Source organism: Silene latifolia, chromosome X (genome assembly GCF_048544455.1).
Source record: "Silene latifolia isolate original U9 population chromosome X, ASM4854445v1, whole genome shotgun sequence".
Taxonomy (NCBI): Eukaryota; Viridiplantae; Streptophyta; class Magnoliopsida; order Caryophyllales; family Caryophyllaceae; genus Silene; species Silene latifolia.
In genome coordinates this window covers 67,776,281-67,799,713 of record NC_133537.1, presented here as the reverse complement: position 1 = coordinate 67,799,713, position 23,433 = coordinate 67,776,281, and the positions used below count along the sequence as shown (strand labels likewise).

The 23,433-nt window shown below is 39.3% G+C and overlaps 1 protein-coding gene across 1 annotated transcript; it reads right to left on the bottom strand.

Moving 5' to 3' along the window:
• Positions 1 to 13,646: 13,646 nt before the first annotated feature.
• On the bottom strand, positions 13,647 to 15,152 carry LOC141617544 (uncharacterized). The gene is made up of 3 exons (XM_074434736.1): positions 14,808 to 15,152; positions 13,902 to 14,708; positions 13,647 to 13,841 (listed from the first exon to the last, which is right to left on the bottom strand). Exons 1-3 carry the CDS (start codon positions 15,150 to 15,152, stop codon positions 13,647 to 13,649), a joined length of 1,347 nt encoding a protein of 448 aa, XP_074290837.1.
• Positions 15,153 to 23,433: the final 8,281 nt, after the last annotated feature.

Sequence of the window (23,433 nt, the reverse complement as noted above, 5' to 3'; positions counted from 1 at the left end):
GTTAATACACCGTAATCTATCACTGATTTGGCTTTTAATCCGCCTACATAACACTTCAGGCCTGATTAAACTATGTTCTATTCTGCACTTATTTCGACAGTCCCAGAGAGAGTACATCAGACTGCACACCACTGTGGCTAACGCCTGCTTCTTCAGTAAAGAACGATCCCTTAGCCTGAGCCACCATTGAATCACATTCTGCTCAGGAAGTTGGACCCCTACCCATAGTGAAATCAAGCACAAGCACTGAGAACTATATGCACATTCAAAAAACAGGTGCTGATGAGATTCCTCATGTAAACCGCACAAGTAACACTGATTTTCTGAAACAATCTTCATCTTTATCAACCTGTCATGAGTGAGTAATCTTTGCTGAGAAACAAGCCAAGCAAAGAACTTTTCCTTAGGAAGCATAAACTTAATTCCCACCCACGGAGCCCATCTGACATTTGCAAGAGCAGGCTGCAAACACCTATAACCATCCCTGATAGAATAAGACGCAATACCAGAAGTAATAAAAGGTTTCAGAATAGATTTAGTTTGACATATCTTCCTCCAAGCCCAGCTAGAGGAGATAGTAGGTTCATAGCTCATCCAATCCTGATCTTTTATATACACAGCATGCACCCATTTAACCCACAGATGATCAGCTTTGCTCTCAATCCACCAAACATACTTTCCTATGGCCGCTATATTCCATAATTGCAGGTTTTTCAATCCCAGACCTCCATTCTTTTTTGGCCTGCAAATGATGTCCCAGGATACAAGAGCAAGACTCTCTTTGGTTTCCTTGCCATGCCATAGAAATTTTCTACAAATTGCATCAATCCTATGGATAACAGTCTTGGGAAGAATAAAAATCTGAGCCCAGTAGGAGTGTAAAGTATGAAGGACAGAAGTGATCAACACCAGGCGCCCAGCATACGAAAGGTTCCTAGTACCAAGCCCTCTAATTCTCTCCACAACTTTCTCAACAAGGCAGTTGCAATCCATGACTGATAATCTTTTAGGGGAAACTGTCACCCCCAGATACCTAAAAGGAATAGCACCCCTTTTCATACCGGATAAAGCTTCTATATCTGCCATAATCCCTTCACTTACTCCATTAAAGTATATGTTAGACTTGCCTTTGTTCATCACAAGACCGGAGGCCCTAGAAAACATCTCATAAGCATGAATCATAAGCTCCACAGACCCCTTATCTCCTTTACAAAACATAACTAAGTCATCTGCAAAGCACATATGACTTAACTGGACATTCTTGCAAAGTGGATGGTATCTGAATCTGGCATGCTTCTGAGTCACCCAAAGAATTCTACTTAAATAATCCAAGCATAAGGTAAAAAGGAGGGGGGATAAGGGATCACCCTGCCTTAAACCTCTCCTGCCTTTGAAAAAACCAAACACCTCCCCATTTAAGGCAATGGAATAAGATGGGGAAGTCACACAATTCATAACTAGCTTGACAAATTGAGCAGGGAAGCCTAGTGTATTCAGCAGATCACCCACAAAAGCCCATTCAACCGAATCATAAGCTTTTTGCAAATCAATCTTCATGAGCACTCTAGGAGAACATGTCTTCCTTTTGTACAATCTAACCAAGTCCTGACAGATAAGAATGTTTCCCACTATATCCCTTCCTTTGATGAAGGCTCCTTGAGAAGGACTCACAATATCAGGCAAAATTGTACTCAGTCTATTACAGATAACCTTGGAAATACATTTGTATAATGTATTACAACAAGCAATAGGTCGATACTGCATCACATTATCAGGAATGTCAACCTTTGGCACCAGAGTAATTATGGTATTATTACTCTGCTTTAGCAAATTTCCAGTATGATACACATCTCTCACAGCATTAATGATTGATTTCCCAGTGATATGCCATGTATCCTTGTAGAATTGACTACTAAACCCATCAGGGCCAGGGGCCTTATCTCCTGGTATATAAAACATACCAGCCTTAATTTCTGCATCAGTTAAAGGAGCCATCACGGAAGAAACATGCTGTGGCTCTAAACATTTCCCAGCTCTAACAATGCCTGCATTCAGCCTCTGCGCAGAATTGGACGACCCCAAAATATGCTGATAGTACAGCTCAAATGCTCTTTTAATCTCCTCATGGGAAGTACATAAATTGTTATGCATATCCCTAATCTGGTACACTCTATTCCTGGCCCTTCTCCTCTTAATACTTGTATGGAAATAAGCAGTGTTCTCATCCCCATATTTTATCCATTTCTCTTTATATTTCTGAGTAAGAAACTTGGCTCTAGCTTCCTTCAGAAACCTCAGATCCTGAGAACATTCCTTCTCAGCAATTATAAGATCCTCATTCAAAGGATCAGAACTTAGTAAAGATTGAAAATGTTTTAGAGACAATTCAGTGACATGAGTAGGGTTCCCCACATCACTGAACTTATCTCTATTGAGCTTTTTGAGACCTTTCTTCATCATCTTCAATTTAGTCACAACTTGGAACATAGGAGTTCCCTTGACAGTACCAGACCAACCACTCTTCACAATCTGATCAAAATCAGGCGCCATAGACCACATGTTGAAGTATTTAAAGGGTCAATTCCTGTTAACAAACTGCTCCTCAAAATGAATCACACAAGGGCAATGATCAAATAGCCCTTCAGGGAGGAAATTTGCATACCCTCCAGGATACTGATCAAGCCACTCAGCTAAAGGCCCTATCAATCCTGTTATATACCTTGTCACCAACTTCATGCTTGTTTGTCCAAGTAAAGAAGGAGTCAGTTGCTTTCATATCATGCATATTACTATCATGAAGAAATTGTTGCATAGGAAGGATGTCAGCTCTAGACACTGTATTACCTCCAATTCTTTCTCCCACATTGCAAATAGCATTGAAATCACCACATACAAGCCAAGGAGCATTAACCCTAAGATGAATACTTCTAAGCTTCATCCATAAACTCTCACGATCAGCAGCTTTATTAAACCCGTACACAATGGTGAAAAATAAAGATTTATTTCTAACTTTATCAAACACTTCAGTATGAATGAACTGAGCATTCACACTTTTAATGTCAACATCAAACAAATTAGGGTCCCAAATGAGCCAAATTCTTCCTCCCTTAAGATAACTAATGTTAGTGCAAACACACCAGCTATCACAGAGATTATTCTTAACTTTATTCCAATTACTACTATTAATCTTTGTTTCTAATAAACCAAATAATCCCAACTTATTATGATTCAAGAACCACTTTATTTCATTTTGTTTGTTAGGATTATTCATACCCCGCACATTCCAGAAACCGCAGCTGCCCATTTTCAATCCTGCTGCTACTGGCTTCACCCTTTCCATTACTTCTATTCAACACAAAATTAGCTTTCTGCTTTTGGATGGAATGACTTAGGGCATCCATAAAAGAGAATCCCTCTGGAGTAACCACACGAGGTCCCTCACTATCAGTCCTCATCATTCGAGACAGTATTCTTCTAGGTAAAGAAACATCCACTTCAGCAGGTTTTGATCTCACCACTGGCGTGACAACCTCAGTCACAATCTTAGGGGTGGCATGAGGTTTAGGCTGTTGAGGCCTCACCTTCCCTGGCACAACCTTAGTTTGCACAAGCACAGGGGCCTGAACCTTTGGTTTCCACACCTTTTTTGGCTCCATACGAGTTTTACCCTTCCTGCACTGGTCTGCAACATGACCCATGCCTTTACACGCCGAACAAGACAAAGGCAACCAGTCATATTCAACCCTAACAATCTGCGATTTACCAGTTTCGTCCAGAAAATGAATTTCCTTAGGGAAATTCTGACCTATATCAACTTCCACCATGGTACGCGCAAAGCCCAGAAACATTTTGTGGGAGGTGGCATCATCACTTTTGATGTATTTACCAACCTCACCACTTATTTTCCCCAGGCAACCTGCACCCCAGAACTTAACATCTAAACCATACATCTTAATCCATATAGGAACCTTTTGAACATCATGCTTAATTAATTCAGAATTAGGCTTCCATTCCTTAATTATAACCGGTTTATTGTCAAAAATCAAATTCCCATTATTCAAAACCAGTTGTTGTTGTTCCTTTGTCTTAAATCTTACTAAAAATATGCCATTAGGCAAGAACGAAAGCTTATCAACACCATATCCCTGCCATACTCTCTTCACAAAGCCAGATATTACCTTGCTTGGAGGGTTTGCACCCAGTATGTAACAGAAAACAGAGGATGACCAGTATTCGATCTCACCTTCAACATCCGCTTTATCCAGTTGGAGAATCGGTTTCGGAGTTGTAGTTTCCTCCACCAATTCCACCTGTTCTTCCTCTCCTTCAACAATACTATCGAGATCAGCTTCATACTCCAAAGTAGTAAAACTAAGTTTACGATTATGCTTAGGGGATTCAATGTTTAGATGAATTCCTTTATTATTATTTGATCGAGAAGTACTAGCAACATTTTTTTGGGATTTTTGGGATTTTTGTGATGAATTGAACGTAGGATTCTTTGCAACAACCTTGAAACGTGCCATTGCTTGCGGTTCAAGCTTGTTTTTAGAAAAAGGGAGAATTTTCTCTCACTTCTTTCTCTCTCATCCTATTTTTTCCCGACAGCAAATTCTATCTCACTTTTTTTCAAATCTGCATAGCTTTTCTGCCTATCCTGCGTCGCACGCATCTTCTGTCGAATAATGTGCACTTGCTCCACCATTTCTTGTATCATCTCAGGTCCTAACACAACCGCATCTGCTCTGTCATCCCAACAAACTGGACTCCTGCACTTCCTTCCATACAAAGCCTCAAAAGGTCTCATGCCAATACTAGCATGGTAACTATTATTATATGAAAACTCTATCAAATCCAACCTCTCCTCCCAAGATCCACCAAACTCCACCACAGAAACTCACAGCACATCCTCCAATGTTTGAATTGTTCTCTCCGTCTGACCGTCAGTAGCTGGATGAAATGTTGTGCTCATCTTCAGCTGAGTCCCCCATCAAAGATTGCAACTCCTGCCAGAACTTATATATATAAACCTTGAATCACAATCAGAAATATTATCCTTAGGCACACCATGCAGCTTCACCAGATACTTGACATAAGCTTTAGCCAACTTAGCTTTACTTCAAGTATCTTTCATAGGAATGAAGCGAGCTGACTTAGTCAATCGATCCACTATAACCCATATCATATTATTCCCTTTTTGAGTTCTAGGCAACCCCACAATGAAGTTCACTGAAATGCTCTCCCACTTCCACTCAGGTACATCTAATGATTGAACATTACCTTGTGGTCTCTTATGCTCTCCCTTTACTCTTTGACAAACCAAACATCTTGCAACGAACTCAGCAACCTCTTTCTCCATCCTAGGCCACCTGAAAGTCTTTCTTCAAATCTTTATATAGCTTATCTCCTCTAGGACGAACAGAATATGTAGTAGAATGAGCTTCAGTTAAAATATTCCTTTTTAATTCTTCATCATCAGGCACACACCATCTCCTATCAAATCTCAGACTACCATCACTGGCCACGGAAAACCGCGACCCCACTTCTCCTTCCACGACGTCACCCACGGCCGTCTTCCACCGTGTCACCCATGAGTCCCCCTCTTCCTTCTCCCTGATGTCAACATACAACTCTGGTTCAATGGTCAAATCTCCAATTATATCTCCCTTCTTAATCATAGAAATGCCCAACTTTTTCACCTCTTCATGCAATGTCACCCTTCACATGGCAGTACACAAAGCATGAACAGACTTCCTACTTAGTACATCTGCCACCACATTAGCCTTCCCTTTGTGATAAACTATCTCCATATCATAATCTCCAATCAACTCTATACACCCCCTCTGTCTCATATTTAGCTCCTTTTGAGTATAAATGTACTTTAAGCTCTTGTGATCAGAAAATACCTTAAAAGTAGCTCCGTAAAGGTAATGAGGCCATAATTTTAATGCAAACACCACTGCTCCCAACTCTAAATCATGGGTAGGATACTTCGCCTCATACGGTTTCAGCTGTCTCGAAGCATATGTTATCACCTTCCCATTCTTCATCAGCACACACCCCAATCCATTCTTCAAGGCATCAGTGTATGCCTCAAAATTCTCACTCCCTTCAGGTAAAGCTAGAATAGGAGCTGTAGTCAGGCGCTCCTTCAAGGTTAAAAATGCCGTCTCACAACTCTCATCCTACTTAAACTTATTCTCCTTCTTCATCAAGGTAGTCAAAGGCTTAGCTATTTTTGAGAAGTCTTTTCCAAATCTCCTATAATAGCCAGCCAACCCCAGAAAACTTCGAATATCATCCATATTCTTCGGTCTCTCCCACTTAGAAACAGCTTCAATCTTACTTGGATCCACCGACACTCCCTCCTTAGACACCACATGCCCCAGAAAGGCAACTTTCTCCAACTAAAACTCACATTTACTCAGCTTAGCATAAAGGTTATTCTCCCTCAGAGTCTGCAACATAATCCTCAAATGCTTCTCATGTTCCTCCTTATCCTTAGAATACACTAGGATATCATCGATAAAGACAACTATGAACTGATCTAAATAGGGACTACACACGCGGTTCATTAAGTCCATGAAGACTGCCGGTGCATTAGTTCACCCAAATGGCATAACAACAAACTCATAGTGTCTGTATCTAGTCCTGAATGCAGTCTTTGAAATATATTCATCCTTAATTCTCAACTGATGGTATCCTGACCTCAAATCAATTTTAGAAGATATTCCAACCCTACTCAACTGGTCAAACAAATCATCAATTCGAGGCAAAGGGTATCGATTCTTTATGGTCACATTATTTAACTCTTTGTAATCAATGCACAACCTCATACTCACATCCTTCTTCTTAACAAATAACACAGGTGCTCCCTAAGGTGACACACTTGGTCTCACATAGCCCTTATCCAACAAGTCCTCCAGCTGCATTTTAAGTTCCTCCAACTCTTTAGGTCCCATCCTATAAGGTGCTTTAGAAATAGTCCCGACCCCGGTTTCAAGTAAATGCCAAAATCAATATCCCTCTTAGATGGTAACCCCGGAATCTCCTCTAGAAATACGTCTGGGAAGTCTCTCACTACAGGTATGAATGCCGCCCCTGTCACCTCCTCCCTTGTGTCCCTCACATGACATAAAAACAACTGTCCTCCCTTCTTCAAACAAGATTTTAAGGTAATTGTTGAGATAAGTTTTATTTTAGGTTTAACCACAAATCCCTTATAAGACACTTTTACTCCCTTAGGTCCACTCATGGTGACCTTCTTTTGATGACAATCTATAAAGGCTTTATATTTACCTAACCAATCCATCCCTAAAATTACCTCAAAACCTCCCAAGGGAAATTCAATTAAGTTGGTAAAAAAGACAACTTCCCCTATTTTAACGGAAACCTTTTTATATATACGATTATAAGGTATAGAATCCCCCGAAGGTATATCAACTAGGTTTTTTATCTCATCAAATACTTCTAATTTTAAAGTCCTAGCATGCTCACTTGAAATAAAAGAATGGGTAGCCCCCGAATCAAATAAAACAAAGGTAGGCACAAAATTAACGAGAAAGGTACCCGTGACAACATGAGCATCCTCCTCAGCAGCTTCATTTCCAATCATAAATAATTTCCCTCTACTCTTAGCTCCTCCCTGGCTAGCTGATGTTAACCCATTCTGCTGATTTCCACTGTTCATTATCTTTTGAAAATTTTCACTCCCATTACCTTGGTTTTTGTTGAAGTGAATCTGATTAGAATAATTGTTGAAATTTCTTTGATTTCTCCAACCTCCTCATCTTTGATTATTCCCATAGCCTAATGTAGGAGTACGGTAACTTCCACCCTAATTTCCATTTCCAAATCCTCCTCCCTGCTTCTCCAAATTAATGCTACAATCAAACTTCTTGTGACCCATCCTTCCACACCTGAAACAAGTCATATTAGTTGCTCCACTCCGCCCGGACCATTCGCCACTGGCACGTTTCCCATCGCCTGACACCGCGCCACTTGAGAAAAAGGATTGAAATTGATTTGTATTTGTTTCTTACCTCCTCCTGCACTATCACTCGTAGCCTCAGCCTTCCTCTTCTCACACTTCTCTTTCTTCTCCTCCTTAAGCATATATGCAATTCTCTCAGCGAGCCCAGCTCTCTGATATACATCATCCATGTTACTTGACTGACCAGCTGCCAACCTCTTCTTGATTGTTGTTGTTAATCCCTTTTCAAATCTGAGTGCCAACATCTCATCACTAAAATTCAAGTCAGCTACATATTCTGACAGCTCCATAAACCTGTTATGATAAGGCTCCACTGTCATCTCATCGGTCATCTTAAAGGAATCAAATTATGCCCTCATTTTGCTCCTGATATGCTCAGGAACAAATACAGCTCTCATCACCTTCTTGAGTCCTGAACACTTCACATAATCACTCCCATTATTTGCAGCAGCTTCTCTTACAGCCTCCATGCTACAGGTCCACCATAAACCAGTTCCCCCCCCCCCCCCCCAAGATAATAAGCACCTTGATCTACTTGCAGCTTCGCAGGACACTTTAGTAGCTCAAAAAGGTTGTCAAACTCCCTGTGCCAATCTCCCAGTAAAGATGGTTCACCTAATCCATCATACTTCGTCAGATTGTGCCTCGCAATAGAAGCACTCACCTTAGCTGAATCCTGAGCTGACCTCTTTGGCTTTAGTACAGTAGTCAAAGCTTCATTTATACAATCAGACGATCAATATCCTCTTGAGACATAGTGGTAGGTGTAGATGTAGATTTCTTTGGAGGCATGATTCTGATATAAAAATAAAATGAAACACATAAGTTTATGCTTAGGAATTCAGGCATAAGGTTTTTAAATATTATCACTGCAAACAAAACAACATATGGTTGACTGGACTGGCCTAAGACCAGCCAACCATGGTGACCCATCCACGGCCAACACGGCCTTCCACTCCCACGGCCTAGCCATGATTCACATCGCCCGCAAAAACGAAAATTATCACTTTTATCATCAATTTCTACAATTAATCATGGTAAACCGCATATTACTAGACATGATATTTCTACTTCATATAACATCCATTCATGTAAAATACATAGTTCATATCATTAACATATTCATGCTTATATATATAAATTAATTCAACAATGCAATTCACCACTTGATACATATGATCATCCAATTTACGAAAATTCCAATAATAACACTATATATCACACGGCCCTAGGCCCCAAATATCACCACATATTACTTACCTCTATCCGCGTCCTGCAACAAAGTTAGAAATTTCTATCTTAAGGCAAAAAATTGACCCTTAAGACATAAAGTACTTTCTAATTACCCCACTCGTTCAAATTCTCTTAAGGTGACCGGTTCAAAACTGAAAGGGCAAGAAGTTTGGTGTGAGGGGGCTCCTAACAGTTTCTACGGGGTTCATTTTATTAGACTCATCCTAAGTTCATTGGGTTCATTTGTTTTAGGCCCGAGGAACGTTGGCTCTGATACCACTTGGTAACACCCCTATTTATTTAAGAGCCTTCACTAGGAATTCCTAGAAAAATGAAAGTGTTACCATCTCAATTGCTGAGGTAGTGATTACACTGATAAACGAAACCACAATACTTTAAATAAATAACGTTTAATGGGCTTATTACATTGTTCCAACTAATAATTATAAAGTAAATTAAATACAACTGCAGCGGAAAATAAATTAAACGAATAATAAAATAATGTTTATCCAAGCTAGGTGATCTAGACTCTTAGGTGTCCGTCTAGCCTCACGCTCGTCCATGATCCAGTCTAAGTCAGTTCAATTACCTATCAGTCAATCAGCTCTCTAATAATTGGTTCATCACAGGTGTTTAACGAATACACTATCAACCAAACGGTTGAGCAGGAATAACAATCTCAAGACAATAAGTAAAGACAATATGACGATGTAATTTATGCAGTGCAATACTAATGCAACCGAGCTCATAACCCTCAACCTCAAGTTTAGTAGACACACCAGAGAAAGGACTGCAGTACTCGCATGGGGCCTTACACCACCACGAAGGTATATAAACGGTGTCTGCCAGAATAAATCTAAATACGTCACCTGAAGGCTCTTACCACGACGTCGGCTAATAAGTTTAGAATACATCACCCGAAGGCTCTTACCATGATGTCTGCCAGTAACTCAAATGACCAATGCATATCTCATGCCATTGAATGCAACCATGATTATAACAATCATTAACCAATCGTAAAAACAATAATCCAACTCAACCAATTAATCAATTACGCATAAGCTCATATAGTCAAAATAGAATAAATAAGACAGTCAAGTAGAATTGTTATTCTACCTTTTCAACAATCCAATAAAGTAAGCAATCCAATAAAATCAACTAAAAGTATTCCTCCATAAATTCGTCACCTAATACAAACAATAATTATAATTACTAATTACTAATTACTCAATTCATTTAAATAATTAAACTAATTATAATCCAATTACTTTAACTATATTTTTCTATGTAATTAATAATACAAACTCGTCTTTAACAAACCCAATTACCAACCAACCCGTCACCAAACCCGTGTCAAAACCCACAAACACCCATGGCCAATCACGGTGTCATACACCACCCCAAAACCCACGTGAAACACCTTCCCACGGCCTCCGCTAATACCAACCAGCACTACCACCACAAGCCTCCACCACCTTACACCCATAGTCACCCCAAACAACAGTCTAGCCACCACCCATAGCCGATAAGGTCACGCCCTAGCTCCCTTGCTCACGACATCAACAATAACACCAACAATGCATAACACCATAACCCGACACCACGCACCTACTAGCGGCCACCACCGTGGTCCCCCTTGACCCACGGTGGTCCCACCTGTAGCCACTCATCCTAGGTCACGTCTAGGTCAAGCCACAATGGTCCAAGGCTACCTAAAACACGGTTCAATACCCAATTATACACAACCAACAATAATTTGCAAACTTCGGCAACCACCGCACAAGACGTCGCCTTTAGCCACCCCACTGCCGCCACCATGGTCGACCAACCACCAGCAAACCACCCTACCAATCCCATGTCAAGGCGAGTACAAGAAAAGGGTTAAAACCCGTCTTTCCCCTTCACGGCTAACCCGACAACAACCCACAAAAACACCCCATAACCAGCCCTAGGTCGGTAAAACGCCGGTCAAGGGTGGATCCATTAGGGTCACGGTGGTTCATGGCAGGTCCATGGTCAACGGTAGGTCACACGGTGGTTTATACGATGATAAAATTAAAGAATTACGAGATAGATTATATTATGAGACGGTCTTACCTTGAGCCGATAATACGATATGAAATTCCTTTATTTCCTTCCTTTAGATTTCTTTTCCCTTTCTTATTATTATTATTATTATTATTATTATTATTATTATTATTATTATTATTATTATTATTATTATTATTATTATTATTATTATTATTATTGTTATTATTATTATTAATATTATTATTATTATTATTATTATTGTTCTTATTGTTGTTATTATTGTTGTTGTTATTATTGTTGTTGTTATTATTATTGTTATTATTATTATTATTATTATTATTATTATTATTATTATTATTATTATTATTATTATTATTTTATTTTATTTTTTATTTTTTATTTTTTTTGCAAGGAAGTATAGTCCATTCTTATTCATCCATCATGGGGAAAAGAAAGGACAAGGCTCCAAATAAAGTAATATCCCCTAAGGCTACACTAAATCTATATAAGATTTAGCCTATCAGCAGCCATCTCATAATGTAAGCAATAGATTTTGCTTAGAACGTGACTACTAACAGTGACTCTAATAACATGTAACAACTGTGCAGAAGTTCGTTCAAGGCCTTTGAACACACGAGAGTTCCTTTCATCCCATAGATAGTAGTAGGTTGTAGCAATACTAGCTCTCACCCAACCATTTTTCCAATGCCTAGCATGCCGTCTGTCAGAGCACCATAGGAGTTCAGACTTAGCATCAGAGCTCCTGCCAGATATTTGCAACCACCTCTGTATACCTTCCCAAATGTCGCTGGAGAAGTCACAATTGAAGAAAAGATGATCGTGCGTCTCATTATTCTGCTTGCAGAGAATGCAGCGATTAATAATGGGAAATCCTTTCCCTGCAAAATTATCAAGAGTGGCCAGCTTACGTTGAAGAGCAAGGGATGTGATAACCCTATGACTAGGTATAATAAACTGATGAGTCAAAGCTGCAGTCCAAGGTAGCAAAGGGAAACTGTTTCTGAACCAAGAATATGCCTGACTGAGACTGAATTTCCCATTATGAAACCAGGAGTCAAGAAGGGAAATAGCAGTAGTTATAGAACCAGTTTTGGCAAGAAGCTCATCTCTAATGAGGAGAATACTTCTGAGACTTTCAGTATAGTGACTTTTACTTTGCAAAGTCCAAATGGAGCTATTAGTTAGATGATAAGCTTGAGTCCATTCAAACCAAAGACCACTTTATTTAACCTCAAGGATCCATAACCATTTAGCCAATAGGGCTTTGTTCCAAGATAATAGTTCTTTGATGTTCAAGCCTCCCTCTTGCCAGGGAGAGCAAATGTTCTTCCAACTTTTAAAAACCAGTCTTTTTTTACCATCCTCAATAGACCAGAAAAAATCTTTGCAGAGTTTGTTTAGAGCTTTGATAATGTTCTTAGGGAGAAGAGCAGTGGCACACCAAAAGTTGGTGAGACCAAAAATAACAGAATTTATAAGTTGGACTTTCCCAGCATAAGAGAAGAATCTGGTTGCCCAGTGCTGAAGGTAAGATTGAATTTTATTGAGAAGCACCCCATAACTATCCACAGTGATCCTGGCAGTGGCAAGGGGCAAGCCAAGATATCTGGAAGGAAAGTTACCTTCAGAGAAACCAGTATCCTGAAGTAATTGTTTTTTAACAGCATCTGAGACCCCTCCAAAATATATTTCAGTTTTCTCAGTGTTAGCATAGAGTCCAGACCAAGCAGAGAAACTCTCAAGGACTTGCAAAACAGCTGAGACAGAAGGGACATCACCCCTAGTAAATATCATCAGATCATCAGCAAAAATAAGATGAGTGAGCCCAATCTTAGTGCACTTAGGATGATAAGAAACATTAGGAGAGGCACAGATCTTCCTAATGTATCTTGACAGGACTTACATTGCAAGAAAAAAAAATATAGGGAGAGAGAGGGTCACCATGCCTGAGACCACTCTTCCCTTGAAAAAATCCATGTACAGATCCATTAATCTTGAGGGAGAACCAAGAGCTGGTGATGCAACCCATTATCCAGTTCACAAAAACCTCAGGGAATTTCAAAGCTTTGAGGATAGCTTGGATAAAAGTCCATTGAAGTGAATCAAATGCCTTCCTAATATCAACTTTAATCAAGCATCTGGGGGTCAGATACTTCCTGCCATAAACTTTAACCAGAGATTGGGACATCTTGATGTTTTTATGAATGTTTATCCCCTTAATGAAAGCAGCTTGTTCAGGACCAATGAGCTTAGGAAGAATAGCTTGAAGTCTAGTAGAAAGAATCTTACTGATGGCTTTATAAAAGGTAGTTAAGCAAGATATAGGCCTAAAATCCATGACAGTATTGCTAACCTTTTTCTTTGGGATTTAAGTGATAAGAGTTGCATTTGCCTGCTTGTTGAGCCTACCATATCTGAAATAGACATGTACAGCAGTGCAAAAATCAGGGCCAACCAAATCCCAAGAAGCTTTGAAAAAAGCAGAAGAGAAACCATCAGGCCCAGGGCTCTTATCTGAGCCAATGCTAAACACACCAGCTTTAATCTCAGCATCAGTTACAGGCTTTATCAAAAGATCAAAATCCTCAGCTTGAATACATGAGCCTTATTGAATATAATGAACATCAATAGGCTGAGTAGTAGTAGAGGAGCCTAACAGATGCTGGTAGTAATCAATAAAACCCAAGGCCACATTTTCAAGACCTACTCTATCATGGCCATCTTTATCTTTAATTTGTCCAATTATTTTCTGGTGCTTCCTTTCATGAATCCTAGCAAATAAGTACTTTGAAAAGGAATCACTATAGGAGATATGGTTTACCTTTGCTTTTTGCTGGATGATGCTACCTTCAGCTCTCTTAAGTTTCATATAGTTATCCAGAAGGAGCTTCTCTTGTGCATAAAGTTCAGGCAAATGAAGATGAGCTTGAATTTGTCTTTGACATTCATGAAGAGCCTCTTTTCTATCCTTAACTCGTTGTTGAATTTGTGAAAAACTATGCTTATGCAAAACTTTCATCTGAGTTCTAACATTCTTAAGTTTTCTGAACAAGGTAAAAATTTTAGAGCCTTGAACAGGAGTTTGCCAGGCTTTCATAACAGAATCATGGTAAGTAGGGTGGTTAACCCAGCAGTTGAGAAAACTGGAGTGAGGCCCCACATACTTGTCCTCTAAAACATTGACAAGGCTAGGAGAATGGTCAGAAATACCAGAAGGGAGAAAATGAACAGCAGTAGCTGGGAATTGAGCCATCCATTGAGTATTGACTAAAGCTCGATCCAACTTGGACCAGACTTGAGTGACAATATCCTGATTATTAGTCCAGGTCATATCACATCCAGTACTATTAAGATCATCCAGTCCACATTTAAGAAGACAGGAGTTGAAATCCAAAATATCTGCCAGGCAAGGAGGGGTATTGCTTACCCTCTAAAGAGCATCACGAACAACATTAAAATCACCAAGCATAATCCAACTATTAGTAGTAGAGCTAATATTAAACAAATTTGCCCAGAGATCATCTCTAACCCTGGCATTATTGCTAGCATAAACCATGGTTAGATGGAAAGTGTTGCAAGTAGCATGATGGGAGACAGCACAATGAATGAATTGAGTATGAATGATCAGAAGAGTAATAGTAACAGTGTTAGGCCTCCATACCAGCCAAATTATCCCATTAACATGAGCAGAATAATTGCAAATGACATTATAGGCATGGAATTTATTAGTGATGATTTTATTAGCCTTATTCTTCTTTATTCTTGTTTCCAAGACTCCCAGGATATCCAATTTGTGGTTCTTTAGTAAATCCAATACTTTCTTTTGTTTGAGAGGATCATTCCCTCCTCTAATATTCCAAGAGGCAATTTTCATTGATATAGATTAGTAGCAGGGTCCCCTTTTTGCATTCCCCTAGTGAGTTCTTCTTTAATGTGCAGAATATTAAGAGCAGCTGCACTAAGCTCAGGATCATGATCTACAGTGCTAGGTCTAGCATCAAAAGCAGATTGGGAATCAGATGTAGAGGCTCTCTTCAAGGCTATTTGAGTCCCAAGCATCCTATCCTCCTTCCTGCATCCTGAGTGTAGTTCAGTAGCCTGAGAAGAGAGAGCTGCCACATGATTGGGTTGCTGCAAGCCTAGTCCAGGACATTTTGAGCCTGCAGACCCATTCAGATTGGCAGTCTCTTTTCTAGGAACTGCTGAAGGAATACCTAGCAGAGAAGGCTCAATTTCCGTAGTGTGAGCAATAACAGGAGTAAGGAGAATAGTCTCACCCTTATCCTGCAAACCATTTACCTGTGCAATCGATGAAGAGTCTCTCTTCAAGCCTATTTGAGGCTCAAGCATCTATTCCCCTGTGCTGCATTCTTGATGCATTTCAGGAGTCTGAGAAGAGGAAGAAGCTAGAGGTGCATGCTCTTCTCCCAGACCAGTTGAGGTACCATCTAGCAGGCAGGGGGCACTATCCAAATTTGAAGCATTAGTTGAAACTGCAAGCTTAGTAACACCAGTGCTATCCAATACAGAGAATTTGTTGTGGGTTTCCATCAGAGAAGAATCAAGTTGATCATGTGATAGTAGTGATTTGTCTCTCTTCAAGGCTATTTGAGACTCCATCACCCTACCCTTCTTGCTAAATTCTAGATGCTTTACAGTAGAGACAGACTGATTAGAAGTTGCCAGGCCAGGAGTTGAGGCCTTAGAGGGGGAAATCTTACTGGTAGTCTGAATCACTGAGCTACCACCTAGCAGGCAAGGTTTAGGAGCAGCAGGTTTAGGTTTATAGACCATTTTTTGGGGCTTTTTAGGCCCAGCAGGCCTACCTTTGTTGCAAAATTTTACCTGGTGTCCCATTTTCCCACATTTAGTACAATAGTGTGGAATCCATTCATAGTTAATCCTTTGTTCAGATGGCCTAAAGGGTGTATTCAAAGTGACAAGGTCAGGCCGGGGTGAGGAAATATCAGCCTCAACCATCACTCTAGCAAATGAGAGCTTTAATTTGCAAGTAGTTGGGATATCAGCAAACATGGGTCTGCCAACTTTGCTGGCCATTTTGCTGAGAACAGCAGAAGACCAAAGATAAGGATCCAGATCAGGGAACATGACCCAAATGGGGATTGAAGAGACCTTCTCTATGACTGTAGAAAAAGATGGTGACCACTGTTTCAGGATAAGAGAACAAGAACCCATTTTCCATGGACCTTTTTTCAACACATTATTCATGTCCTCAGCTGAAAACCTAAAACTGAACCAACCCTTCTTAAAATATTGGTCTACTGGTGTAGCAATGGTTCCCAGTTTTTGTTCACAAATTCAATCATTTGGTCCAATTTAGGTTTGAGCCCTATCACATGACCCATGAGAGTAAACTGCCAAATCTTAAGTTCTTCTTGGAAGTCTTCTAACTTAACCTCAATTTCATTTGAATCTGGGTTAGTTTGATGAAAGAATAAGCTCATTCCAATCTGGTTTTTAGGTTTAACAACCTCTAACAACTTAGGAGTTGGTTCAGCAGGTGTTTTACCCTCCCCAGACTTTATAACAGAAACATCAGTTACCGCAGAAACAGGTTCAAGTTGTTCAACAGTACTAGAAGCATCAGTTACCGCAGAAACAACAGTAGCAGGAGTAATCACAGTAGAAGTTGCAGGAACTACAACAATGGGGACATTTCCAGGAGAAGCTACAGAAATAGGAACATTCGAATTAGATTTATCTACCATGGATGCACCCAAAGTACCTTCAGTTGTATTATTAAGCAAAGAATTATTCCGTTTAGCAGAATTTATAGCAGTATTGCGGTGATTTATACTACGAGTTAACACTGATTTAGGTTTTATCGCAGAAGTATGAATTGCATCAACTATAAGGTCATTCAGAGAAAGAGAAGTGCGATTTGGGGATTCGAAAGAGTTGACAGAATTACACACCAAATCGAGATCAACAATAGGAGAGGATCCTATTGGTGTACGAATTTTTGGTGGGCGACCTCTTCCCCTCGCCATGGAAGCAGAAGAAAGTGCAGCAATGGCGTCGAATTACAGATAAAACGGTTATAGAGAGAGGAAGTTCATCTCTCTTTTATTATTATTATTATTATTATTATTATTATTATTATTATTATTATTATTATTATTATTATTATTATTATTATTATTATTATTATTATTATTATTATTATTATTATTATTATTGTTATTATTATTATTATTATTATTATTATTATTGTTATTGTTATTGTTATTATTGTTGTTGTTGTTGTTATTATTGTTGTTGTTATTATTGTTGTTGTTATTATTATTGTTGTTGTTATTAATTGTTGTTATTAATTGTTGTTATTATTATTGTTATTGTTATTATTATTGTTGTTGTTGTTGTTGTTGTTGTTGTTGTTGTTGTTGTTGTTGTTGTTGTTGTTACTACTACTACTACTACTACTACTACTACTACTACTACTACTACTATTATTATTATTATTATTATTAATTTCTCTAGATACCCATTATAAATATTCACCCATTATAAATATTATTTAACTGTTGCTTCATTCTTCACCAAAATTCGATTAATTTCTCTGTAAATCTCCTAATTCTTCTCTAATCTTCTTCTTCAACCTTCGTCCAAACTCCCAAAAATTACTAGAAATTTATCACTATGGTGAAAAGAAAATAAACCAGGGGTTTTTGCTCCAGGCACACCTTTCGTCCATAACCCTGAACACACTTCTGAAAATAAACCTGAGTCTTCTAAAAATCCTTCCTCTGTCCTTGTTATGGAGATGGTGTCCATCTTCCATAAAGAATTTTAATTTAAGCCATCAAAAGCACTTGAAGAAAATTCTTCTCTTCCCAATCGTCTCAAGCCTGAGTTTGAGCGAATTCTGAAGGAGAAGGGGATTATCCCTGCTGATGCCGAGGTTTGGATTCCTGAGGATCCTCCTATCAGGGCTGACTGGGCTTGTCCTGGTTGGTTCTGTATCCATGATTGGGCTTTCAGGGCTGGTTGTAAGTTGCCATTCTCTCCTTTGATGGTTGAGGTGGTCAAGGAAATTGGTATTCCTCCTTATCAAATCATGCCTATGGTTTGCAAGGTGGTTCATTCTATTGAGTTTTTATGTGACAAACATAAACTGGTTTTTACTCTTGATGATTTGAAGAGTTGCTATTCCCTGAGGACACACAGTCCTGGCAGGTTTAGTTTCAAGGTTAGGCCTTCGACTAATCCCCTTCTCAGAAATCTGGATAGTGGTACTGATAAAAGTTGGGCTGCTGGTTACATGTTCATCAGGACCAACTCGGTTGGGCCTGATCTGGTGTATCTCAACTTTGATGCCTGTACTGCTGGTAAGTATCCTACAACTCTTTACCTGTCATGCACATGTTTTTTTAGTTTAAAGTAAAGCGGGAAATATTTAACATGGTATACCTCTTTTGTAGTGGATGATTTGGTGAGTACTGCTGAATATCCTTCTGAAAGGGTAACTGCTTTTATGGCCATTCCTCCTAAGCAGAGGTCATGGCCATTCTGCTCTGGGGTGGAACGTTTTCCTCGTTGCCTGAAGGGAGAAGGTCTCTCCAAGGTTTCCAGGTTTGTTAAGGCTCTTGGTGCCTCAACTTCTGGCAGTAAGAATTTTTTCTCTATGCTTCTCTTGTATATTAGTTAATTTTGTTATGGCTCTTCTTTATTGCTAATGCAATGATGCCCGTCGTTGTGTGCACCAAAGATAATATTTATAATACCTATTAAAACTAACAGAAGCTAGTGGTAACAAGGTCGAACCACGGGGAGGCGATGCAATTATTAGTTGTCTAATTTAAGTCTTAGAGTAACGGTGTGGGGATTTGATTTGATTTGGTCTATAGCTAAAGACAATAAAAGAAAAGTAAACTAAATAAACGGATGAAAACAAATATTAAAAGGGTGCTAAGATGGTCGGTTCACTATAGTTTCGGCGGCAGTATACTAGGTAGGTCTAAAACAAACACGTGAGACGTGAAAATAAGAAGTCCTCTTGGTCCATTCTTACAGGTAGCATCTTTCGATCTCGCTACAGGTCCCTAATATCACTAATACTAACTTTCGTCCTGAAAAGTGACTAAAAAGGATAAATTAACTCATCTCTCGATCTTATTAATTTAGTCGTCTCAATTAGGTAGGCTATCTCCCTTCCCTATCTTTCGATCTTTATCGGGTCGGTCAAATACTAGGCATTCAACTAGTCGCGTGCACTCGATTCGTCAAACATAGCAATTTAATTAATTAAAACGAAGGTGATCTCACGTGGCCGGTCGATCGACCAAGATGGGAAGTCGATCGACCAAGGCGCGATTCGGGTCTACTATTTTAATGCCGCCTACTTATACAGATTCCCTACATCCTAACACAAGGAGTTTAGCTACTCATGACTACGATGAAAACAACAATGAAATTAACGAATAAAGATATTGAATGCATGATTAAACTAACGAAACAAGCAATTAACATAAGACGATAAATTGGCTTTTGGGAAACTACTCTAACAATTCTAAACTACGAACGAAATAAAGCAATAAAACTGAATAATAGAACAAAGAAGTACCGTGAGAAACAGGCGCAAAGAATTGCAGAATAGAGATCCAAAAACCAAATGCAAAAGTAAACTGTATTGAATACGAAATAATCTTTAGAACCCTAATTATTGATGGTAAAACTTGATAAAAACTGAATAAAGTCAGGTTACGTTATATAGGAATATAATGTAACACTCTTTCTTAAACCTAATACACAACAGGCTTCTTAATTCTCGATCTCTTAATTCACGCAGATTAGCGGTGTGGTCGATCGACCACTGTGACCGGTCGATCGACTGGTCATCGCTGAACAGTAGCTTCTGTAAGTCGTGGGTTGGTCGATCGACCATTGAGGCCAGTCGATCGACTGCTTTAGCTGATAGTCCGCTTCTAATTCTTCATAAAATTATCTTTTAGGCCTCGAAATGCGCACCAAGCTCGTTCCTTAAGTAAATACTTCACGTCAAATGCAATGCAAGATACTCGGGGACGGATTTAGCTCAATATCTACTCATTTCCGCATAAATCTGCAATATTACATAAAAATACGAAAGTAGACGAAATGGGGCAAATAGTAGCTTTAAACTACATAATTGAGCTTTTAAATGTGTGTAAAATAGGGTGTAAAACATCATATTTAGGACACGCATCAAACTTCCCCAAACCAAACCCTTGCTTGTCCCCAAGCAAGAACTAGACTCGATCCTAAAAACCTAATGGAACGAGTTCAATCTCAGAGCGAAATGCAACATGTAAAGCCTAAACCAATTTAATGCAATAACCAACAATCAATTAGCAATATGAATCATGCAAACGAGTTATGAAGTCGTTGAAAACTGCTGAACCGTGAACTGTAGAGACTCATCATTATGGACTCTCACGGGTCGCTCAAATCACAATATAGCACAGGTGTATATATGTAAAGATAGAAAGAAGTAAATGTAATGACTCTCACCTAACTACGACCTATAAGAACATGCCTGCAATCTAATATGAAAATAATCTCTACAACCGTGCATATGCATTCCAACCAAACAAATGGACCATGACACATGCCGAGGTAAATATGGATATGTGAGGTATGGGTAAGAAGAGGCTAAGATAAATTTGGACAAAAACAGAGTTAAAAGCCAAGCTAGTAACTAAGGGAACCAAATTAATAACAACATCCAATTCTTGCTCAAAATTCCAATAAAACGAGTGCTAATAGCAAGCACAAATCTCACAACCTCCACAGTTAATCAACTCCCCATAAGATATGAATGCAACATGGGAGCAAAAATCGCCATTTAATAAAGACTTTGAATTATGCGATTTGATTTTCTTTTTCTTCTCGGGCATCAGTCGATCGACCAATGAGGCCAGTCGATCGACCGTCCTCTACAGTACACATGTGTTCCTCTTTCTTTTTCTCTTTCTTTTCAATTCTATATTTTTTTCTTCTTCCTTTCCTTCCTTTTTCATCTTCCCAACATCATCTCAAAAGAGCATTTGCAGCCAAAAATGAAGTGACAATCCCAACAACTAAACTACTAGCTTGACAAAGGCAGGCTAAATGTAGGATGTAGTTAACGGGACAAAAAGGCTATTTTTTGCAGTGTGGAGCTTATGGGTAAAATGAATAAAGGGGACCTCTTCCACATGTGTCAACTAACCACAAACCCGAATGCATACAGGTATTAAGCAGATTAAGTTCATATTTATGCACATTTATGTAACATGTCTCCTAAGGAGTACTCCTCACAATCCTAGATAAACTGGTCATGAAAACTCGTAGATTATGCATATATGATTTTACTAATAACATGTCAATTTGCAAGGCTTAGGCATAAAACAGCTGAAAACGCAATGTCATCATTGAAATACTACCGTTCCGACTCGACCTAAATGCTAAAATAAACGTGCAACATGCTAAAATAAACGTGCAATTTTTTGAAATTTTTTCAATTTTTTCAATTTTTTTTTTGAATTTTTTGTATATATAATATATAAGAGAAAATAAACAACAATTCAAGACAAAATGTAAACGTGAATGCAAGCAAATGAAATGCAACGTAAAACCCTTCCCCAAATCAAATCGCACAATGTCCCCATTGTGCAAAATCATGTAATGAAATAAAAGGAAAACGGGAATTTGCGTGAAATTAACTACATAAGACATGAAGTAAGAACTCGAAAACTCACAAGACTTTAAGCGTAGCAAAAGGAAACCACCCCAAACCAGCGTGAGCTAGGAGGTTTCAGTAGCCAGCAGTGCTACCAATAAGTACCTGAAAAGAAGCAAAAGTACCATGCGTAAATCCGAGAAAACAATTATTGAAACGCAAAATTATGTGTAAAATAAAGAAACGGAAGAAAACAGAAATGAGTCGGAGAATAAAGTGGAGAAAAGACTCCCTCAACTCCGCAAATCGATCAAACACAGCAGGGGAATGATCGAAAACAAGTACAGCAGCGCGGGGTGGTCGATCGACCACATCACCCAGTCGATCGACCAAGGTGAACAGGAACAGAAGCTCCTGGAAGTCGCAGCTCAGTCGATCGACCACACAGGCCGGTCGATCGACTGAAAAACCTGCTGTAACTTCTGATTTCGTCGAATTAGCTCAATAAATTGAGCTATCAAGATCTATAAACCTGCAAATACACACAATAACGCGCCCAAAATTGCGCAAAACCCAAAGAAATAGTCTAAAGTATATAAAATCCGAAGCAAACTTATTAAAATGCGAAGTCTCGCGCACACAAAAGCACTAAAAAGGTCCAAAAGCAACAAAATGAATGGTTTTGTAAACGTCTTGATCAACTAATAGTTGATCAAGAATGGCCACTTTAATGGCCCACTTGCTTTCGCTTCACGGCTACAAGAGGTAGCCTCTACAGTGCTCATCTTCTCAGCTGCACTCTTCTCAACTCCAACATCCGCAGATCTCAACGGATCAACAGCTTCAGCATCTCCCCAATCAATGACCTCTTCTGGCTCATCAGAATCCAAGTCGGACTCCGTCACTTTGATTGGCTCCTCATCAGTGTCATAGCTAAGACATCCTAGACCGCCTCTTTGAACGATTGGCTCCTTCACAGCTGGAGCAACATGTGGCTCTTCCTTCCCCAAACCAGCTCCTGCAATATCTAAAACAGAAGAATCGTCCTCCAATTTGCTCCCAATCTGGGGCGGAGGCGTTATAGCAGAAACAGGCATAGAAACAGGCATGTCAGGAAGCACAAAATAACATTTCTTCTCAGAAACCGTATTACAAGTTACTGGCCACATGGGGTCTTTCTTCTTAGCCGTCTGGGCAAAGACAATGGAATGTTTCCCCACTTTGAAGGTCAGAGTCCCTGAACCAACATCAATAACTGCACCAGCAGTGTGCATAAATGGTATACCCAATATGATGGGAATGTGGGCATCCTCGGGCATATCTAGTACAACGAAGTCAACAGGGAAAAAGAACTTTCCTATTTGCACAAGAATGTCCTCTAAGACTCCTATAGGCTGGACCGCAGATCGGTCAACCATCTGTACTGTCATGTTGGTAACTGCAAACCTAGTCAATTTCAACTTCCTAGCAAGACTCAAAGGCATGACACTAATAC

Coding starts and splice junctions, on each gene's coding strand:
- LOC141617544 (XM_074434736.1), bottom strand. CDS start 15,152: ATGAAAATTGCCTCTTGGAATATTAGAGGAGGGAATGATCCTCTCAAA. Junction 14,709..14,807: donor ATGCTAGCAATAATGCCAGG/GTTAGAGATGAT, acceptor GATGCTCTTTAG/AGGGTAAGCAATACCCCTCC. Junction 13,842..13,901: donor CTACTACTCAGCCTATTGAT/GTTCATTATATT, acceptor CTTTTGATAAAG/CCTGTAACTGATGCTGAGAT.